This window comes from Penicillium hordei (genome assembly GCF_028827395.1).
Source record: "Penicillium hordei strain IBT 12815 chromosome Unknown utg000001l_segment0_segment0, whole genome shotgun sequence".
Classification (NCBI taxonomy): domain Eukaryota; kingdom Fungi; phylum Ascomycota; class Eurotiomycetes; order Eurotiales; family Aspergillaceae; genus Penicillium; species Penicillium hordei.
In genome coordinates, this window is record NW_026623142.1 from 5,015,173 (window position 1) to 5,035,515 (window position 20,343).

At 48.1% G+C, this 20,343-nt stretch overlaps 8 protein-coding genes across 8 annotated transcripts; 4 read left to right on the top strand and 4 right to left on the bottom strand.

Annotated features, from left to right (window-relative positions):
* Window positions 1-2,415: 2,415 nt before the first annotated feature.
* On the bottom strand, window positions 2,416-3,880 carry N7537_001901 (uncharacterized protein; the record flags this gene model as incomplete). Its single annotated transcript, XM_056892959.1, has 2 exons — window positions 2,416-3,765; window positions 3,821-3,880. 2 exons carry the CDS (start codon window positions 3,878-3,880, stop codon window positions 2,416-2,418), a joined length of 1,410 nt encoding a protein of 469 aa, XP_056757954.1.
* Window positions 3,881-4,115: 235 nt separating this feature from the next.
* N7537_001902 (uncharacterized protein) lies at window positions 4,116-4,393 on the bottom strand (the record flags this gene model as incomplete). The annotated part of the gene is made up of 2 exons (XM_056892960.1): window positions 4,116-4,255; window positions 4,333-4,393. 2 exons carry the CDS (start codon window positions 4,391-4,393, stop codon window positions 4,116-4,118), a joined length of 201 nt encoding a protein of 66 aa, XP_056757955.1.
* A 1,250-nt stretch (window positions 4,394-5,643) lies between these two features.
* Window positions 5,644-8,830, top strand: N7537_001903 (glutamine amidotransferase subunit DUG2; the record flags this gene model as incomplete). Its single annotated transcript, XM_056892961.1, has 6 exons — window positions 5,644-5,838; window positions 5,922-6,047; window positions 6,100-6,231; window positions 6,283-6,825; window positions 6,884-7,070; window positions 7,122-8,830. 6 exons carry the CDS (start codon window positions 5,644-5,646, stop codon window positions 8,828-8,830), a joined length of 2,892 nt encoding a protein of 963 aa, XP_056757956.1.
* Window positions 8,831-9,755: 925 nt separating this feature from the next.
* On the top strand, window positions 9,756-10,957 carry N7537_001904 (putative LaeA-like methyltransferase; the record flags this gene model as incomplete). The annotated part of the gene is made up of 4 exons (XM_056892962.1): window positions 9,756-9,814; window positions 9,979-10,083; window positions 10,167-10,432; window positions 10,533-10,957. 4 exons carry the CDS (start codon window positions 9,756-9,758, stop codon window positions 10,955-10,957), a joined length of 855 nt encoding a protein of 284 aa, XP_056757957.1.
* A 260-nt stretch (window positions 10,958-11,217) lies between these two features.
* N7537_001905 (MDR family MFS transporter) lies at window positions 11,218-13,028 on the top strand (the record flags this gene model as incomplete). Its single annotated transcript, XM_056892963.1, has 4 exons — window positions 11,218-11,301; window positions 11,354-11,691; window positions 11,774-12,233; window positions 12,285-13,028. 4 exons carry the CDS (start codon window positions 11,218-11,220, stop codon window positions 13,026-13,028), a joined length of 1,626 nt encoding a protein of 541 aa, XP_056757958.1.
* A 369-nt stretch (window positions 13,029-13,397) lies between these two features.
* N7537_001906 (beta-glucosidase) lies at window positions 13,398-16,212 on the bottom strand (the record flags this gene model as incomplete). Its single annotated transcript, XM_056892964.1, has 3 exons — window positions 13,398-14,978; window positions 15,131-15,382; window positions 15,433-16,212. The coding sequence occupies 3 exons, from the start codon at window positions 16,210-16,212 to the stop codon at window positions 13,398-13,400; spliced, it is 2,613 nt and encodes an 870-aa protein (XP_056757959.1).
* A 667-nt stretch (window positions 16,213-16,879) lies between these two features.
* N7537_001907 (peroxiredoxin) lies at window positions 16,880-17,798 on the bottom strand (the record flags this gene model as incomplete). Its single annotated transcript, XM_056892965.1, has 5 exons — window positions 16,880-17,308; window positions 17,369-17,446; window positions 17,496-17,506; window positions 17,542-17,598; window positions 17,651-17,798. The coding sequence occupies 5 exons, from the start codon at window positions 17,796-17,798 to the stop codon at window positions 16,880-16,882; spliced, it is 723 nt and encodes a 240-aa protein (XP_056757960.1).
* Window positions 17,799-18,699: 901 nt separating this feature from the next.
* On the top strand, window positions 18,700-19,734 carry N7537_001908 (glycosyltransferase family 32 protein; the record flags this gene model as incomplete). Its single annotated transcript, XM_056892966.1, has 1 exon — window positions 18,700-19,734. The coding sequence occupies one exon, from the start codon at window positions 18,700-18,702 to the stop codon at window positions 19,732-19,734; it is 1,035 nt and encodes a 344-aa protein (XP_056757961.1).
* Between the last annotated feature and the right edge of the window lie 609 nt (window positions 19,735-20,343).

The following is a 20,343-nucleotide window of genomic DNA, read 5'->3' on the forward strand; positions in this document are numbered from 1 at the left end:
GACTATTAAAAATAGCTTTGGATCTGCTGGTTTAATACCTTTTGCATCGGGGAGAGTGATTTTGAAGCTTAATATTCGCCTTCGAACCCCGACACCCCCATCCAGCCGGGGTAGATATATGATATGATGAATTTAGGGAATGGCAATCTTATCTTCCACTACCACATTGTTTGGGGTAGTAGCGTTAATTCAAAATTCATCGTACCTCTATCAACAATCTCGTTTCCTACCGTGGATCGTTCGTGATCCCCCGAATAAAGTCAGCTCCGAGGAGGGGGAAAGAGGTTCGAGATATGTTCCAAAGGAGCGCTGCATATGGCCAACATCGCCGCACAAAAATTTAATTTTACTTACGTATGATGGTGTACCAAAGCATGTCCACAGACAACGAATTTTCGATATAAAACAATAAAGCCATTTCAACTAGGGCCAGAACTCCATTTTGACAAGGGACCAGACTAACATGTACGTTCTCAGCTGTCTCATAACCTAACAAACCTACAGAAAACTATCAATCTAAATAGGTAAATCGAATCCGAAGGACTCCATTGCTACTAGAAGTATCTTCGATTTTTTGACTTCTTAGAAATCAACAACATCGAGAGCTCTATGACTGTGATTTGTCTGCAAATGCGGTTATAGTAATATGCCGATTAGCTGGCTCCGTCTTGATGCGATTTAGAAGGGCTTCATCCTGGTCAAGGGCTGAGGTAGGTCTCCGAGTACTAGGCTTTTCCTGAGTAACACCTGCGCCATGTACAGAGGTTTTCCGTGTGATAGTGGCTGGAATGAGATTTTCCCATCGAGAATAAAGATCCTCCGGGAGCACCTTTCTTCTCTCGATCTTCTTGATCAGCCGAATTCCTAAAAAAAAACGGTATAGAATTAAATAATAACGCTATTAAAAGAGGTATAAGAAAATACGCTACTTAATTTAGCCTCTAATATATATATATATATATTTATATAGGCTTTACTAGAAGAAAACTAAAACCTAATCTTTATATATGCATGCAATATAGAGTGCTGCATCCTGAGCTTGTGGGCAAGAATCCACTAATGGATTTACGCTGCCGATCATCGACTTTCTTTGGACACCTGACGGCTTATTTGCCGGCCAGGGCTATGTAGAATTCAGTTTGAATGATCATGATCTCAAACAAACAGCGCCTTCGCTATCGCAGTGCGAAACATATACTCGGCACTATTGCCCCCTTATATACTGAAACTAGACTTTGCCAATCACCAATATGACACATGACCTACTGAGCCTGAAGCTTTGGAGAGGCTCTCTGTAGCTTAGTGAATATGCTTGGTACTTTTCCTCCCTATCATAAACAGCTAAACATAGCGAATCATCATGTTCGGAGTGAGTGTCATTGAAAACACGAGACAAGGGTCCCCGGAGTCAGTTCAGACAAAGGAGGTCCCAAATAATCCACCTGAACGCACAATTATTATAGTGAACCTAACCTGCTTGGCTAGACTCTGGCCATGGGACACTTACCTTTCTAGTCGAATGCTATTGTTTGAGAATAAGAGCCTCTGCACCCAAAGACTTTCGCCCTGAAAGGTGCAAGGCCTAGATAGACAGATATATAGGTGCATAGTGGATTTGAGCATGGTTATGAATTATTCAAGAAATAAGGAGCTAAACTGGAGCTAGGAATATGAAATCTAAAATGTCAATGAATCTATCCATGTCTATACATTACTGACATCTCCACACCCGTAGGGATAGTACAGGGCTCGTCCACCTCATAAAGAGAGGACCGTCCAAATGTTAACGGAGCCGGAGGCTGCTCGTCAATCTACTCAGGGTCATACTCCCACACTAGATAGATCTGTGTGTGTTCAGGTGGTCATCTGCCCCTTCGTTTATATTTTTATTTAACCTGTAGAGGCTCGACAGTCGTGATCTTGTAGTCAAGAATTGACGACCTTGGATGACCTACATCAGTTGGCTGGCAATTGATGGATGAGATATTAATAAATCTGAGATAGATATCAATAGAGAAGGACATGTAGCAGAAATATGTACGATAGAAGATCTCTGTTTTTAAGATATGCAATTTGTGTGATTTTTTTCCCAGTTGGGTAGATGTATAATATACAGCAGATGTCACCAACGAACGCCAAAATATGCTTGCGTGAAGGGACCGCATTGCTGAAAGTGGTTGAGAAAAGAAGAAGAAGAAGGAAGAGAGAAAAGCAGGCGATAACCACATCCAAAAGAAAAAAAAAAGAGTGAGAGGAAGTGACACATAATTCATGGGTCGTCGTAAGAAGCGTTGAGTGGATCAAAGTGGCTACATGGGCCGTATAAGATGCATATCCACCCATTAATGACATCAGGCAATGGTGGATATATGTATGTACAAATTATGATTCTGCCAGGTGGCGAGGGTTGGTGTGTCAAGAGGAAGAGGTGAACATGAGTCGTAGTCGGCTAGGGCCTTTCTTTTTCTCCTTGGGTCGTTTCTCGGTTTCGGAGACATAGGTGCCATGTTTAGATGGGGCGCGACTGGGAGCTCGACTAGGAGCTCGGCTTCTGCTTGGTGCTCTGCTAGGCGCTCTGCTGGGGGCTTTTGATGGCGCCTTGGACCTGGAGGAGCTCCGTCCGAAGAATCCACTCGGTGCCTCCGAAGGAGCCTTTGATCTCCGTTCGTGCCGCTCTGACGGTGCATGCGATGGTGCATGTGTCGGAGCTCGGGTGGTACGTGAACGGCGGGAGCGACGGGATGAAGCGACCGAGGCATCTTCTTCGAATTTGAAACGAGGATCCCGTCGCGCGCGAGCAGTGGTCACATCAATGCCAGACATGGCTGCTGCGGTGGGTGTGATGAATTCGCCGTCAACAGATGTTCCAACGCTGTAGGCTTGCTCGTCAGCGACACCGCGTCTCCACATCTCAACAGAGCTGAGCTCTTCTGTGTTCAACTCCATCATTTCTTCCATTTCCATTTCCATCTCGGCGGGCTTTCCTTCTTCCCCGATAGCGCCGGCTTTGATTCTTTGGATAATCTTGTATCCTCCAAACATGACCACCGTCACACCTAGACCGACTCCGGCAGCGATGAGGAATTGAGGACTGGAAAGGAGAGCGAAGACGGCTGGCGCGGCTGACTTGATGGTGGTCAATGCGGCGGGCGCCATCTTGCTGCCCAGGTTGCTGATCTCCGCGAGAGTCAAGGCAACAGCGGCCATGGCATCTGGGTTCTTCTGGAGATGGGCGATAGTCGCGGTAGCACCATGTTGCACACAGTGTGCTTCTTCGAGAAGCCACTGTGCCTTGTTGACAAGACCATCAAGTTGCTGTTGATCGTCCTTCGGCTCTGGGGGGTTATATCGAGATAAGGCTGCATGAGAGGCGTCTCCATATGCAAGATCCATGTCGATATGCGCGTCGGATCTTGACCGAGCCGTTGATGGTCGAGGGGCATCTCGGACCGACACATCGTGATGCGTATGACGGCGGGCGATTGTCTGCGGGGGCTCGTATTGAGAGTCCTGCCGCGATACAACTGTCTGTCCATCATCGTAGTGGGATGAAGCATGATGACTGCGGCTGCTGTGATGTCTTGATCGAGTCCCACGGCTTCGTCGAGATGGGGCTACCGACGGCGCGTCATCGATCTGATAGTTGGCGAGTCCTTGGAGTGCTTGTTGCTCTGCAATTTTTGCATTGCGTTCTGATTGAAAGGCGGATTTGCGCTCGCGATAGGCATTTTTGGCATGGCTGAAAACACCAAATAATTGCTTGCTCTAATACTTTCTTGTCAAAATGCGGGGTTGGGTCTCCGCTGGAGATCGAACTTACGGTGCTCACAACTTTGCCGGACTTGTCAATCACGGCGATCGTTTGACCAAAAGGTGCCATGGCGAATAGTAAGTCGTTCCGACGACGTTATCGGAAATCAGTCATCAGATGGTCCAGATCGACGGTCGACAAGGAAGCGGTGTAGGGTAGAAAAAGAAAAGAAAAAGGGGCTTAAAAGAAATGTCCGGGGTATAGACCAAGTATGGAAGAACCAAGCAGGGTATAAAAGAGTAAGAATAAGCAAGACACAGCCCTTGAGAGTTCTCGGTTAAGAATGCAGTTGGGTTGTTTAACCTCAGGCCTTTATCAGCGCAAAGGTCCGATCGGAGGCGTCCCAACGAGGTTTTAAGGCGTGGAAGTGATGCGGAACAGGGAGGCTGGGGATCAAGCGCATCCACGTTGGGCAGAGCAACGAACAGGGCCAGGCTGCAGGAACTATAATGCAGGGTAATTGGGTGCCACTTTAGGAGGCAGACACGTATCAATGGGCTCGGTAGGTTCGATGAGCTCACATCGCATATCACACTCAAAGGCTGTTGGGCGCCAAAGTCGATATTTGCGGTATAGCTGCATGTGCCGGGACCCGGAAGAGAATTTCTAGGGAAATGGAGATCATATTATTATATTTAGATTGCATCGAAGGGGGGAAAAATGGAACGGAAATAATCCTTGCTCTTTGACACAGGTACATGCAATATAGTCTCTGCATTAACATTCGATCAGCTGTTAAAAGATGCAAAGAGCGGTGACATCTGATATCTGATTGGCCATCGGTGTCACCGCCACTGTGGCTGGTGTCACCTGTACAACTCTGTGTCAGCCAGGTGTGGCGGTGCTGGGGCGTTAACATGTGAGGACAGCGCGATGATTTCGGAGACTTGTCACTTTTTCACCTCCCGGGATATATATTTTGTGTATCTGCTTTCAGGTATCTTTCCGAAATGATGATTTAAAGACCAAAATGGCGCAATTACTGATGTATCACTTGATTTCGAGTCATTTTCAAGGGTTTCCTAAGATAACCTGGACACATTGATCACAGATGGGCACCTGCAGGCCAATATTTCTAGTCCAGTATTGAAGGATGGAAGCCATCAGGGGTTGGTAGGTACCCAGGTCTCCGGCAGGATCCTACAAAGTACTCCGTGTAGGTATCTTTCTCCCTTATCAATAGAGAGCTCCAGATTGGAGTGCAGATCAACATCGGTGTGCGTTTCATTGTTCTTTTTTTTTCTATGGACCGTTTTTCATTGATACTCCAATCTCACCCATCCTGGATCTATCGTAAGATCTAAACTGAATCCCAAACCCCTATATCATGACCGGCCGTCGCTCCAGTACCCCTTTAGCACGGCTATCATGGGAGCCAAGGTGTGTTTCATAGTGACAAATTCCAAAGAAGATTCAATGAATGGACATGCGACCGTGGCATAGACGAGCCAAACTCAATAAATTCGACAACTGATATTTTTTTTCCCGTATAGAAGGACTTGTTGTCAGAATCAAAGGGATGCTAGGGATGGTGAGTCAAATATTTTCTCGATGGTGCAATACCTTCTTGTTATTATTGCTTTTTTATTTTGTTCCCGTGCCGCCTTGTGATTCATATTCCTTCATCTTCCTTCATTTTGTTTTAGAAACAATTGAAGTTCTATAACCTCAAAAAAAAAAAAAAAGGAATGGAGTGAATCCGGGAGATTTCCAGTGTTCTGTTTGGTTGGATTTTTTGAAGCGGAGAGAATCCGAGAACACCAACATCACTTGACTCTCCACGTTGAAAACCATTGCAAACCATTGCAAATTGCAAAAAGCATAGACTGATCATGGATTTAGTCGAATTAGAGAGTACCTCCGAGGAGGATCAGAAAAATTGGGACTCGGATTCTCATGTTGATGCCAGTGCCCTTCCCAATAGTGACTGCGGCATCGGCCACCGCGTTCTCGCCAGTCGCTCCGTTCTCGCTCTGGCCGTTGATGAACAATGTGTTTTTGCTGGTCTACAAGGAGGAGATATTGTTGTAAGTTAGTTTGGATTGTTATTCCAAAATGTCTACAGCAATGTTTCTCTACTGCCAAGGCCCAAGGCTGACCATTTCATCAGGCGTGGTCCCTTGAAACATATGATCTAGTGGCATCAGTCCACGCGCACAAAGAGAGTGTGCTAGGCCTCTATCTCTCCGAAGATGGAAATTTACTATTTTCAAGCGGCGGTGACTCCGTGGTCAATGTGAGTCATGCAAATGATGAATCTCACGAACCGGGATTAATGACGCGGACAGGTGTGGTCCACGCGAACATTTGAACGTCTCTACTCCATTTATTCACACCACGATGTGGGTGATATATTTACAGTAGTCTATTCACCGGATAACCAAACTATTTACTGTGGTGCACAGAACACAAGTATACAGGTATCGGACCCTTGCCTGCGCCCTTGTTTAGCGATATTCTAATTTGGGCAGTGGTGTGATCTCTCCGAGCAAGGATTGTCATTGAACCAAGCATATTCCGCTCATCCATCTAAGCGGACGCATCGCTTCTTTGATTCTCGAGGCCCCGACGGTACTCGCGCTTCGGGATCATCAGACGGTGCTCTCTCCGACGGTGGTCGTGTGTTGAGCTTCAAGCGGGATCATCATAAGCTCTTCGCGCATCATGGCTACGTCTACTCCATGCTTCTAGTCAAAGGCCTGGTTGAGACCGCTCCTTCCGAGGCGGTACTTTTGACTGGTGCGGGCGATGGTGCGGTGAAGTTGTGGCGCCTGGGTCAGGATCCCGGCGCGGCTCCATCTCCAATTGCCAAGCTACAGAATGGAGATCCTGTGCTGAGTGTCGCTGTGGAGGGATCACTACTCTACTGTGGTTTGGCAGGCGGCGCCCTTAACATTTGGAATTTGGACTCTCAGCAGCTCGTTAAGCGGATCACTAGACATACTGGGGATCTGTGGGCTGTGCACGTCATCCAGGGTGTCGCTATTTGTGGTGACTCTAGCGGAACGGTCAAGGTATGTGCTGATTTGGATTTCTGTCTACTTCGAATCAACTTCCGCTAACCTCTGATAGAAATTCAACTCCCGCTTCGAAGAGGTCGGTGGCTGGGTTGCTCATGAAGGAACCATGCTCGCCTCGGCTGCTGGACGGTTCAAGGATCGCCAGATCTATGCCACAGGTGGAAATGACAATTCAGTAGGAATCTGGGATTTGACTGAATTCTTTATGACCCAGGAAGAGCTGCCTCCGATCAGCAACGGTACGTCCCATACACATGATTCGCGTCGAACGCTCGCTAAATTTTAACTAGACGAAATGGTCAACAGTCTTGCAAAGTTCGTCTCTTTCAAGACTATCTCAGCAAGTCCCAAATTCGCTGGCGAATGTAACCAGGGTGCTGCTTTCCTTCGGCGACACTGCAACTACCTCGGTGCCAAGACCAAGCTCCTGACTACTGGCCAAGATACCAATCCCATTGTTTTTGCTAGATTTAACGCTACGTCACCTGACAAGGTGGACAAGACTATCCTCTTCTATGGTCACTATGATGTTGTGGGCGCGGAGACGAACCGACCCAAGTGGAGGACAGATCCTTATCAGCTCACTTCTATCAACGGATTTCTGTACGGCCGTGGTGTCTCTGATAACAAGGGACCCATTCTGGCATCACTGTATGCCGCAGCAGATCTCGCCCGAACAAAGACCTTGCGATGCAACGTAGTCTTCCTCATTGAGGGCGAGGAGGAGTCCGGGTCCCAAGGTTTCCACGAAACAGTTCGTGAGCATAAGGCTCAGATTGGATCCGTGGACTGGGTTCTGCTAGCCAACAGTTACTGGCTTGACGACTACAACCCGTGCTTAACTTACGGGCTACGCGGTGTGGTTCATGCGAACTTGGTCGTTACAAGCGACCATCCTGATCTTCACAGTGGTATCGATGGCAGTACATTGCTGGATGAACCAGTCAAGGATATTGCCATGCTTCTGTCCACAATTGTGGGACGCAAAGGCACAATCAATCTGCCCGGCTTCCACGATGCTGTCAGGCCTCTCACAGACGCCGAGCAGAAGCGGTTCGAGGCCATTGCCGATGTATTGCTTCTGCAACACCCAGAGATCCCCAACAGCCAGGCGCTGATCAATTCACTGATGCATCGCTGGCGTGAACCCGCCTTGACCGTACACTCAGTGGAAGTTCCTGGAAGCAAGAGCGCAACGACCATTGCGCGCCGCGCCAAAGCAACCCTATCGATCCGCATCGTACCGGATCAGCACGCCGACGAAGTCGCAGCCGACCTCACCGCCTATGCGCAAGAGCAATTCGCACTGCTCGACTCCCAAAACGACCTCACAGTCGAAATCACCGGTAAATCCGACGCCTGGCTCGGAGACCCAGATAACGAAATCTTTGCCACGCTGTCGGAGGCGATCACTGCAGCATGGTCCCCGGCTCAAGAGGATCCGAAACGTCAATACCCGCCCCTCCCACAATCACCAAACACTCGCCTAGCGACCAAGCCCAAACCAAGCGCGGGACCGATTCCCGAACTCCGCCGCAAAGACTCCGACGACAGTCTAGCCTCGCACGTTGAGCGGGTAATCACATCGACAACGACCTCATCAGCGGGTAAGGAAGCTGCGCGCAAACGGTCCACGCAAACGGCCGCCACAGTGCCAACGTCCTCGACTCTCACACAAGCCACACCAGCATCGTCTGAGAAGCCAGTCGCATTGCCAATCCGGGCTGAATCTGCTCCGGATATCAAACCCCCAACGGCAAATGGACCAGCTGTTGCGTCCGGCGCCGGCAAAGTGAAACCGATGTTCATCCGTGAGGGCGGGTCCATTCCGACAATCCGGTTCTTGGAAAAGGAGTTTTCGGCCCCGGCAGCGAACTTGCCTTGTGGACAGGCCAGTGACAATGCCCATTTGGATAACGAGCGCATGCGGGTGGAGAATTTGTATAAAAGCCGGGAGATTTTCCGGTATGTGTTTGCTAACTTGGTGGATAAGTCTTGAGGGCTGTCAAGTTCTTTATTTAGGGTCTCATTTTTGTAAAATTATAAAACTATCTTTTGAATTGCATACCTGGTTATTCATTGCATCTGGAATCCTCCAGGTCAATAGACTGTAGACATAGCCAACAAATTCCAGACCAACTCCCAATTAACGTTTAACGCCATACTCCATAAAGAGGAAAGAGAACGTCTCGAATCGGATCATCTCACTGTCGCCCCATACTCCACCGCTTGATATTCTAACGTTGTCTCCCCGTATCCGCGCATAGAGATCGTCTGGTCCCGAAGCCGTCAAGCTCTTAGGCCTTTGAGGTGTTGCACAAAGTACACTCCCACTTCCGATGTACAACGTAGGGGAAGTTTGCATTTCAAGTTCATAATTCCACGATACACATGTGGCTTTTATAAACGCAGCTGCCCCCTCCATAGGAAGGTCGATGATGTTTGGACATTGGCTGATTCTGGGTTTGATACACTGACCAGGATTTGGCTAGCCTGGAATGAAACTGGGTTCTAAGCCAGATAGGGGATTCCATGCATGATTCTGGCTTTGTTCGAAAAGACATTACCTCGTGTCCTGGCAATTTTCACTTCCTGAGATCTAAGAGTATTTGATACGTTGGTTATATGTTCGATATTGGCCCGGGAAGTTTACTTGTGTATGGTTATTCTGTGGAGATCGGGGCTAGATGGCGTTTTTCTTTGTGTGCTGGCATGGTTCGATTGTTGAGGTGATATGTAAATATCCATGGATGGAGATATTTAGATCATCGTTAGATCAGATAATATAAGAAGGTGCCGGTCACCTCTGGTTTTGGATTACCACAGACTAGACCTACTTAGATTTCCACTTTCCAAAAATGAATTCTCTTCCATTTCAGAAACTTCTCTCCAGTCTATTCAGACTTTTCACGAGCCTCGTCAATATGGTTGGCGTTTCTCGCTCGGTCTACATATTGGACCGAAACGCAGCAGAGACTCAGCGGTTTGTGTTTTCTTGTCGCACTATGTCACATCTTCAATGCATGAAGTATATCCCAGATATTCTATGTCTTCAAGATTCCCCTGTCACCAACCTTGGAACCCTTACAGGAGTTCCTACTCGATAGTTCAGGTACCCCCGATTTGGCTGGTGCTAATATCTTATAGTCTCAATAACCAACATCGCTTTCTCGTCGATCTCTCCAACCTCATACACCCGTCGATTCCAAAAGACCAACTTACAGCAGTGGCTGACTTGGGCACTGGCACTGGGTATGTTCATTTCGATGGCATTCCTTTTTTTAGATCTGAAACAAACAAGAAGCTATTGTCGCACAGAAGCTAACTCACCACAGCATCTGGCTCGAAGATGTCGCCGACTTCCTTCCCAATAAGTCAGTCTATCTTCATGGCTTCGACATCTCCTCAACTCAGTACCCACCACACCATGAGATCCAACGACCCGGCCAAAACCCAATCCCACTTAGTGTCCACAACGCGCTGGTTCCATTTCCAGAAGAGCACCGTGGCCGATACGACCTCGTACACATCCGACTCCTCACAGCAGGCCTGAAACAAGTTGATTACATACGGGTGCTTGCCAACGCGCGTGCTTTGCTCAGTATGTTTTCCCTTCCCTTCCTTTACCTCTTTTCTCTTTTCTCTTCCTTCACCAAAAGAATACCTCCTCTCAAACTAGACTGCCCGATTAACAACCATAGAACCAAACGGATGGATCCAATGGGAAGAGGTTGACCACACATCTTTCTGCACAGACGCGGTTCCAGAGCCAGAAGTAATAACCCGACTGCGTGAATGCGTGATCGTAGCCATGCTCAAACTAGGCCTGTGGCCGTTTGCTCCACAGCGTGTGTTTGACGAGATCTCCGATTCTGGGTTTGCCGATGTCGTCCGTGAGACTTACACTACTTCTGGGAAGGAGCATCTGCGACCTATCGCGCAGAAATGGGTTGCCGGTGTGATGTGTGCTCTGGTGCCGGCTTGTATGGTTGCTATCGGTCAAGCTGAGGATACCAAGCAGGCACGTGGGATGACTGAGCAGTTGGTTCATGAGTTCGAGGCCCATTGCGAGACTGCGACGGCGCTAGTTAACTTCGGGGTTACGGTTGGTCGGAGAGTGAATTGATATTTTGTTCAGACTGGATTGCGGTCATGGTTTGACTGAGAGGCTCTCTTTTTTACTTGACACATTCATTTTCGCCGGTGTTGAATCAATACTCAGATAGTCTTTTCGCAAAATGAAATTGTGTGACTCATTTAAAATCCTTGACCCTTCCCCTGTTCCCTACCAAACAAGCCCCCAATGTGCCCCACAAAATTAATCCGGGGGAGAAAATATTTTCGAAATCTTCAACCTCAAAAAATTAGAATCTTCCAAATCTACCAATGGCAGCATCAATGGAAATCCAAGAAGCTCCGCCCAAAGGGCGAAGCAAAATCCAAGTTACCGCAATTATGGTAGCGCTTTCAGTAAGTTCCGTGGACGCTGAAAACCTCAGATTCGTCTACTAATTCGTACTAGTTATCAATGTTTATCGCCGCACTAGATCAGACGATCATGGCAACGGCGATCCCCACAATCGCAGCGTATTTCCACTCTTCCGCTGGGTATACGTGGATTGGTGGAGCGTACCTTCTCAGCTCCGCCGCCAGCGCATGTATTTGGGCCAAGCTTTCTGATATCTGGGGACGGAAGCCTATCTTGCTTTTGGCTGTTGGGTGGTTTTTCCTCAGCTCCATTGTTTGCGCTGCTGCTACTAGTATGGAGATGTTGATCGCTGGTCGAGCGCTGCAGGGTGTCGCTGGTGGTGGTTTGCTCCAGCTCGTTACCATCATTATTTCGGATTTGTTCAGTGTTAGGTACGATACTTCGATTATCTACAAGCTGCTTTTTGGCTGTTTATACTTATCATGGAGGGGGCTTACTAACCCGTTGTAACAGACACCGCAGTTTATATCTTGGCCTGATGGAGGTTATGTGGGCTTTCGCTGGTGGTGTCGGACCTCTGCTTGGTGGTGCATTCAGTCAGTATGTCACTTGGAGATGGACTTACTGGATCAATCTACCGATCTCCGGGGTGACATTTGTGCTTCTTTTCTTTTTCTTGGATGTCCATAACCCCCAGACGAAAATCATGGATGGCGTTCGCGCCATTGACTGGTTCGGCAGTCTCTCGGTTCTGGGTCTTACTCTCATGCTTTTATTGGGATTGGACTTTGGTGGTGAGACTTTTGCCTGGAAATCACCGCAAGTCATCTGTCTGATTGTCTTCGGGTCTCTATGTTCCTTGCTGTTCGTCTACAGCGAGAAGAAACTAGCCAAGTATCCCTTGATGCCTATGGATATCTTCACTCGATTCTCTAACATTGCTACCCTGCTAGTAGCATTTGCGCATGGCTTTGTTAGTATCTCCGTTCCATTGGTCGTCTCCAACCACTAACGAACCCTGTAGGTCTTCATCGCCGGGGAATACTACATCCCCCTGTACCTGCAATCCGTACACGGCTCCTCACCAATGGGATCCGGTGTCCTTATTCTTCCACTCGTCGTGATGGAAGCATTCTCCGGCATGTTCACCGGCGCAATCATCCACCGCACAGGTCGATACCTCGAACTTATCTGGATCGGCCTGGTACTAATGACCATCGGAAATGGACTGTACATCAACCTGGGCGTGGGATCCTCCGTCGGTAAGATAGTCGGGTACCAGATGCTCAGCGGTCTCGGCGCCGGATTCCTCTTCCAAACACCCATAATCGCCATCCAGGCTATGGTCTCGCAGGAAGACACCGCGACCGCAACGGCAACAATCGGCTTCATTCGCAACATGGCAACCGCAGCCTCTATTGTGATTGGCGGTGTCGTCTTCCAGAATAGTATGGGCCAGAGGCAGTCCAGTTTGTTGGCTTCTGGTATGTCGACTAGCATGGCGGCTCAGATGTCGGGAGATTCGGCGGCTGCGAGTATCGAGTCGATTAAATTCATTACAGATCCGGAGCAGTTGCTTGCGGTTAGGGAGGCTTTTGCTTGGAGTTTGAGGAATATGTGGATTCTTTATACGTGCATGTCTGCTGTTGGGGTGTTCTTTTCTGCTTTTATTCTAAAGACCAAGTTGAATAAGGAGCATGTTGAGACGAAGACGGGATTGAATGTTGAGAAGACGCCGGTCGTTGAGGATAATGTACATAGCGTATAGATTTTTTGAAATGTATCTACCTGTTCTCCATCCCTGTAAATATTTGTAAGACGCATGGAGTTTGATGAGAATAAATGGGACGCTAAATTAAGTTTAAACATGCAGCAAATTATGAGGCGACCCACAATAGGATGGATTCTAAGGTTTAGACTCATCATATGTATCTTGCTATGACAGAGTAGAAAACGAATCCACACCCAAGGGTCAAGTCAAATGGTCAAATCAAGACAAGCAGAGGGATCGATATTATTCACATAAATATATGTAACGCGTAACAATATATTCAAACTCGAGTCGAATGAACATAGAGGAGCCGAATATAGACAAGAAAACAAAGTAAAAAGTTCATCGCAAAGCATCAACTCTCCCTTATTGAACCGAACACTTTCCTCCGACCACACAGAGAACAGGCAGATCAGCAACACTATTTCCAACCCAGATCTTAATGCCCTGTCCATTGACAGGAGCCTTCCAATCTTGCACGGCAACATCCCAAACGCTAACATCCTTGCGAGTAAGATGCAGTGTAACCGTCTCACTCTCACCAGGGGCAAGCTCTTTCGTCTTCTCAAACTGTCGGAGCTGCAAAGCCGGCGTGTCCAGTCCCAGACTAGATGGAAGCTCGACATACAGCTGGGCGACAGCCTTGCCGGTTCGTTTACCCGTATTCCGGACTTCCAACAGAACCGAAAATACAGTTTCAAAGAGAGCGGGATTTCCGCCCTCGCCACCTCCAGCCCGTGGGACTGGGTGCGACTCGGTGCTGTAGCCGTCTGGGTAGGAGTATTTCTTTGTCGCAGTGATCGACTGCGGCTTGAGCAGGTAGGGGTAAAGGTAGCGCCATATGCGGGTGAAGCTGGTAGATGACCAGGCGACTTCCGATGCGTCCGGGATGCTGGTATTGTAGGAGGGGGTTGGCGGCTTGGTGGGTCGTGCAGCTGGGTAGGCTGAGTCTAGTGGAGTTCCTGTCGACAGCGAAGGCTGGGAGAAGTTGAAGGTGGTGTAGGAGAGTCCGTGGCCGAATGCATACCGAGGTGTGATGTTGGCCTTGATGAAGTGGCGGTAGTCGATGTATAGCCCCTCGGTGAACGTATCCTGGATTTGGCCAAATGGTTGGCTGATCAAGTCCACGCTATCCGGGTAATCATCTTCACTGCGGGGAATGGTGTATGGCATGTGACCGCTTGGGCTATAGTCGCCAAAGAGGACATCGGTAAGAGAGTTTCCAGCTTCTTGTCCGGGGAGATGTGCCACAACCACTGCTTTCACAGACTTGAGTTCAATCCACTCTTCCATCAGGATGGGACCGACGGTATGGACAATCACGACTACATTAGAAAACTTCTCTGCTGCTGCTTTGACGAGATCGTCACCATTATGCCAAGCCTTGAGTCCAGCTATGGTTCGATCCCCCGGGTTCCCTTCGACTGTAATAAAGTTTTCGCCTGAATCGGCACTGATGAAAACCAGAGCGATATCGTTGGCATTGGCGGTAATGTCCGAGGGGAAGTTGTCGGTGATGTGGAACTCAGCATCCTTAGTGATATTGGATATGGCCTCCTGGGGTGTGATGAGATATGGTAGTCTGGCCGTGCCACTGCCCCAGCCCATGGTCAAAACTCCTTTGTTGCATCCTTGGTCGGCGCATGAGTTGAGACCGTCTGGGTTTCCACCTGCATCTGTGCCGAATACCTTGAGAGAATCATTGCTGCGCAGAGGAAGAATGGCCATGTCGTTCTTTAGCAAAGTTATTGCTTCCCGTGCGACAGCTCTTGCGGTGATGTTGTGATTGCCCCTGACATCGACGAACTGGTTAACGATACCAGATGGAGAAAATAGAGCGCCGGGGTAAAGCGGACCCTCCTTGTCCTGGGTATTGGCTGAGAAGTTTGGCAAGGGATAGTCCTTGTCCTGTCCCATTTTATACCAAGTAGCAACGATACGTTGAGCCTAGACCCGTATATTAGCCATGAGGGAAACAGGAATAGACGGTCGCGTATGCGGCCTTGTCGTAGTTTTCTTTTTGGTGGTCTTTTTACATCTCTTTTTAGGATGTATGTTTCCATGTATAACCAGGGGGTTTCACACAGTGGACCACGTACCATATCGTTGAGACGGTCGACGGGAACGCTACCATTCAAAATCGAACGCGACAGCTCAGGGCCCCAATATGAATCTCCAAACAAGGGAACTGCTCCATCCCCAGGCATAGCCATATCCAAACCAGCTATGGCGGATGCAACGCCAGCGTAATGACCCAGCCAATCCGTCATGACAAATCCTTGGAAACCAAGCTCATCCTTGAGAATCCCATTGATCAACTTGCTGTTCTGAGAGCACGAAGAGCTATTGACCTACCAGATGTCAGCAGCACGTTACAAAAAGCGGAATTGACGAGACTCACATCGGAATACGCGGTCATCAAGGACCCTACACCCGCGCGAACACCCTCGGCAAAAGGCCAGAGGTACAATTCGTGCAATGTACGATCATCAATATTAGAGGAATAGCCCTTAGTAACAATACTGCTCATGCGGTGCATCTCCTGCTCATTACCAATGTAATGCTTGATAGCTGCGATGGCGCCGGTGCTTTGCATACCCTTCACAGTCTGGGCACCACCAATGGCCTGCAGAGTGGGATCAGTACCGAAGCCTTCCCAATTCCGTCCACCGCGAGGCTTGCGTCCGAGTGATCCCACAGATGGTCCTAGGAGCACGTTGACTCCCTTACCGCGAGCCTCTTCGCCGAGCCCAACACCTCGCTCATACATGAGGTCTTTGTTAAATGTTGCACCAACCGTAATACCAGGCGGGAAGGCAGTGTTGTGGTCCGAGTTGCGAATTCCTAGAGGACTGTCTTGGAGGCACAGGTTGGGAATACTGAAGCGAGGCACGCTCCCGGTTTGCCCTACGCAGGGCCCCATAAAGAACCCAGTGCCTGTCGTCAGATTAACTTTCTCGGCCAGCGTCATATTGCCGACGAGATGATGCGCCTTGGCGTAGGCTTCACCCCAGTCGGGAATCCATCCTCCCGGAGGGGTGGGATAGTATGGGGGTGATTCATAGCCTTCTGCTGCTCTCGCGCGCAGGTGTGTAGCAGAGTCGGATTCGTCTGGTACTGGGGAAGCCAGGAGAAGTGGGGTGAAAAGAGAGACTAGACCTAGATGTGCCCAAGGAGCCATGGCGATGGATTTGGGAGAAACAAAAGAAACAAAATGAAAAAGAAAAAGATCGTATATGGGCCAGTCAAGAGAATGAGTGCATTATTTCCGCCAGATTTGAATCTGCAGGATTTCAAACTAATAGGATCCTCGAGGGGGGCTATAAGAAAACTATATAGGAACAGGGAAGGAGCAACGCCCGCGTGCTCATCTCGGGGAAATGTATATTCACGGGATGATCCTTGCTACATTTGAGGGGGATCGTCATGGGATCCTGTTGATGATGCACTTGGCAGTGCAGTAAATACTGAGGCCTGATCACAATTGTTCAAGGATCGACTCATGACTAGTCTACTAGTGAATCGGCTTGCATAACCGAGGCCTGCCAGACAAGAAATGATAGGCTGTGCATATGGATTCGGGGCATAACATAGGTACCAAGTGGGAAACACTACTAGTTAGTACTAGTATTTCCTAAATATCAATCCCCGGATTACCCTAAAAGAGACAAGTGTCAGGGGTTCCTTGGATATGCAACCCCAGCACGTGCCCCCTATTCTCCAGGAAGTCACAGGGCTAAGGTCAATAGTTCAGTGTATTACTGTAAATAGAACACGCGACACTCGTTTGATCCCACATTAAAATAGCGTTTGTTCAATTTCATCTGTTGTTACACATATCCACATCTTTATATCTTAGTATAGCGCAGGTAAGGCTTAACCTCACGAACTTCGCCAAACTTCTTCTTGGCATCCGCGGTACTGACAGAGGGAGGCACAATGACATCATCACCAACGCTCCAGTCGATCGGGGTGGCTACGCCTTTCTTATCACCGGTCTGTAGGGAATCAATGACCCGCAGGACCTCAGCGGAGTTTCGGCCCGTGGAGGCGGGGTACATCATGGTCAGGCGGATCTTCTTGCTCGGGTCGATAATAAACACGGAGCGAATGGTAAACGCGATTTCCTTCTGTCCGATGCTATCCTGGTCGATCATATCGTAGAGGAAGGCAACTCTGCGGTCGGCATCGGCGATGATTGGGAACTGGACTTTTGTGGAGCCGACTTCGTTAATGTCCTCGATCCATTGGTCGTGAGAACCAAGCTCGTTGGCACTCTGGAGAGAATCGGCGCATCAGCTACGGCATTGTAGGAGTTGTAAATGGCGGGGACTCACCAATCCGATCATCTTAACGCCGCGTGCGTCAAATTCATTCTGAAGGCGGGCGAAGGCACCCAATTCGGTTGTGCACACCTAATTCTATGTCAGTTCGGTGTCTTCATAGAGTATTGGTGAGAAATACAGGTGTGAAGTCTGCAGGGTGTGAAAAAGGATGGTCCACTTATCGCCGATGAACTCGTGGAAGTCAATCTCGCCCTGGGTGGTCAATGCCTTGAAGTTTGGGGCTATCTATGTTAGCATGATATCTTGGCAAATGCAATCCTGTTAAGACTGTACCAATTGATCCCAGGCGCAGATGCGGCTGTTCCACCTTGGCCGAGATGAAGCGGCGGACAGCGGGCGCACGCGGCACCTGTGCAGACCATGAGGGCCGCGGAGCAGCTCTGAATGCACGGAACATTTGAGTGCCAATTCTGGAAGCCATGATTATTAAGAGTGAAAGGTGAAAGCTTCCAAATTCCGAAGTTGACTCGGGACTTTCAGATACCTGGGATCGTGAACCTGTGAACCTGTGAACCCGCCTACGTAGACGTCATCAAATATGACTAATCACCAACTTTTGCCGGGCCTAGGTGGCCACCGGCCCTAAGTGCCAACATGTAACCAGGTGCCCAAGTTTTGGATATTCATATATGACGATTCTTTTGTCACTTGGCCAAGGTTTGTCTATATTGCATCTTTCTGGTATCAAATCTAGATATGCCTTCTATACGCTCAAGGATCTTGCATATTGTGCTACGGAAACTGCGAGAAGTTTTAAAATCGGCAGACTAATGCAGCCAAGCAAAATTGGATTAAAGTACGAACTTATATCCCATTTATAGAACACCTTTCCACGGTTGATGCCATTCGAGAAATGAAAAGTGCTGTGTATCTGAGACATTTCGTTGGAAATTTGACACCGTGTTGAACTGGATCCTATGATTGGACCAATGAGACCCCCAATCTGAGACCCTTAACATCAACACTTCCCATGTCCACAAATGCTGTCAGCCAATGCCCCGTTAAATAATAAAATTTAGAAATCTTAGTACCCTGAATGATATCCACGCGATGAAAAAAAAAACCATGCATTTTACTTGGGGGGAAAAAAAGGAAGCGACTTCTTACGACACATCAGAGGTCTTGCTCTATCTATGTATGCACATACTGATCTACTTGAACTAACAACACAAAACTTCAAACAATGAAAGCTGAGCTTTTGTGGGCCCTAGAACGATCTTGCTCATCAGGAGATAAACCCTTTTCCTTCATAAGTCGGTGGATCCCTTTTTGAAAGTCTGGTCTCGTTCACATTTCCCTCAGGAGGTTCTCCCACCTTCAACATGGGACGGTTTCACTATCTACTCGGTTTGCTGCTATTATTCGTTTGCTCATTTCTTTGGATTGCATCAAGCCTGGCAAAACAACCACCAAGCATTGTTCTTACTCATGAATCATGCGTCTGCAACGAAGACAAAGTTACCGCCGCCTCAGGTGCCGTAATCATTCCCTCGGTTCGACCGGAACCTCCTATCGAAGATATGAAACGAATATCAAACCCGAAAATACCAAGCCACCTCCCAATCGCAAACTCTCACGATCATCACACACAGTCCGCAATCCCATTCAAGCTCTGGCAAAAGGCCGGTTCACAAAGAATCAACGACGCCCGCCAGAAAGACATCCACAGTTGGCTAGATGTGAACCCACATCTACGACATGAGATTCTCACAGATGACAGTGCAGACGAGTACGTTCGTCAACATTTTGCTGAATACCCAGACATCCTGAACCACTATCTCTCACTCCCGGTACCGATTCTAAAAGCCGATCTCCTTCGCCAATTGATCTTATACATCGACGGAGGAATCTGGAGCGATCTTGACGTGACATGCCACCGCCCAATTTCTACCTGGATCCCAGAACAATATAAGAACAAAACAAATATCGTTGTCGGGTTGGAATTCGACGGGTTCCAGTTCGCAAGTTGGACGATAATGACAAAACCCAAGACAAGCCATATCGTGGCGGTCATCAAATATGTCGTCGATAAATTGAAGGCGACTGCTGCACAGCACCATGTGACCACTGCCGAACTTAACATGACCATGATCAACGATGTGGTGGAGCTTACGGGTCCACAGGCGATGACTGTTGCCATATTGCAGAACCTGCAAAAAGAAATGGGCATTCCTGTTGGCCGAGCGAATATAACGAATATTAAAGAACCCACCCTATTTCAGGACGTGCTCGTGCTGCCCAATGCAGCCTTTGCCTCTAGACAAGGTGGCTACCCGGAGGACAGAGGGCCTTATCTTGTTGAACACCATTACGCTGGTTCTTGGAAGAATGCCAATGGTGGCGAGACGAAATCGTGAGATAGTCGGAACTTTTTATATTCGCGTTGTACCGCACAAAACATATATAAGGCGACGGACATAGAAGCATAAGAGATATCTAATCCTTGCATTCAGCGTTTAAGTGACTATTGCTAGAATAATACTTGCATTTGAATTCCTGCCGACTATGGCTTTCTAATCTTGCGGTCGAACTTATGTGAAGAAATCCTTGGTTCTACCTTGTCCCGCCTAGGTGATCTTGGAACCCGGTGATTCCCACTAGTTGTTACGATGGAAATGATGAAAGGGCCTGTAGGCCAGTGGAATTCATTGATAAATACAAGACTAGTCGGCCGCTTATGCGGCCTTGTCATATCTTTTTGGTGATCTTTATAAGTTCTTTTTGGATGTCTTTCAACTGTTTTTTTAAGGTATGTGTTTGGTGTATACGATGGCAGCAAAAAAAAAGCATACTTTGTGCAAGAGAATTTTCTATATATAACTAGGGAAATATGAAGCCCCACTATGTAGGGCGTCGGTTTAATCGATCAGAGTGACAGGGTGTATACAATACTACTACGAAGGCCAATACATATAGTACTACTTATATTCAAACTAAACTCTAAGCTTCTAATATACTTCGAGTTC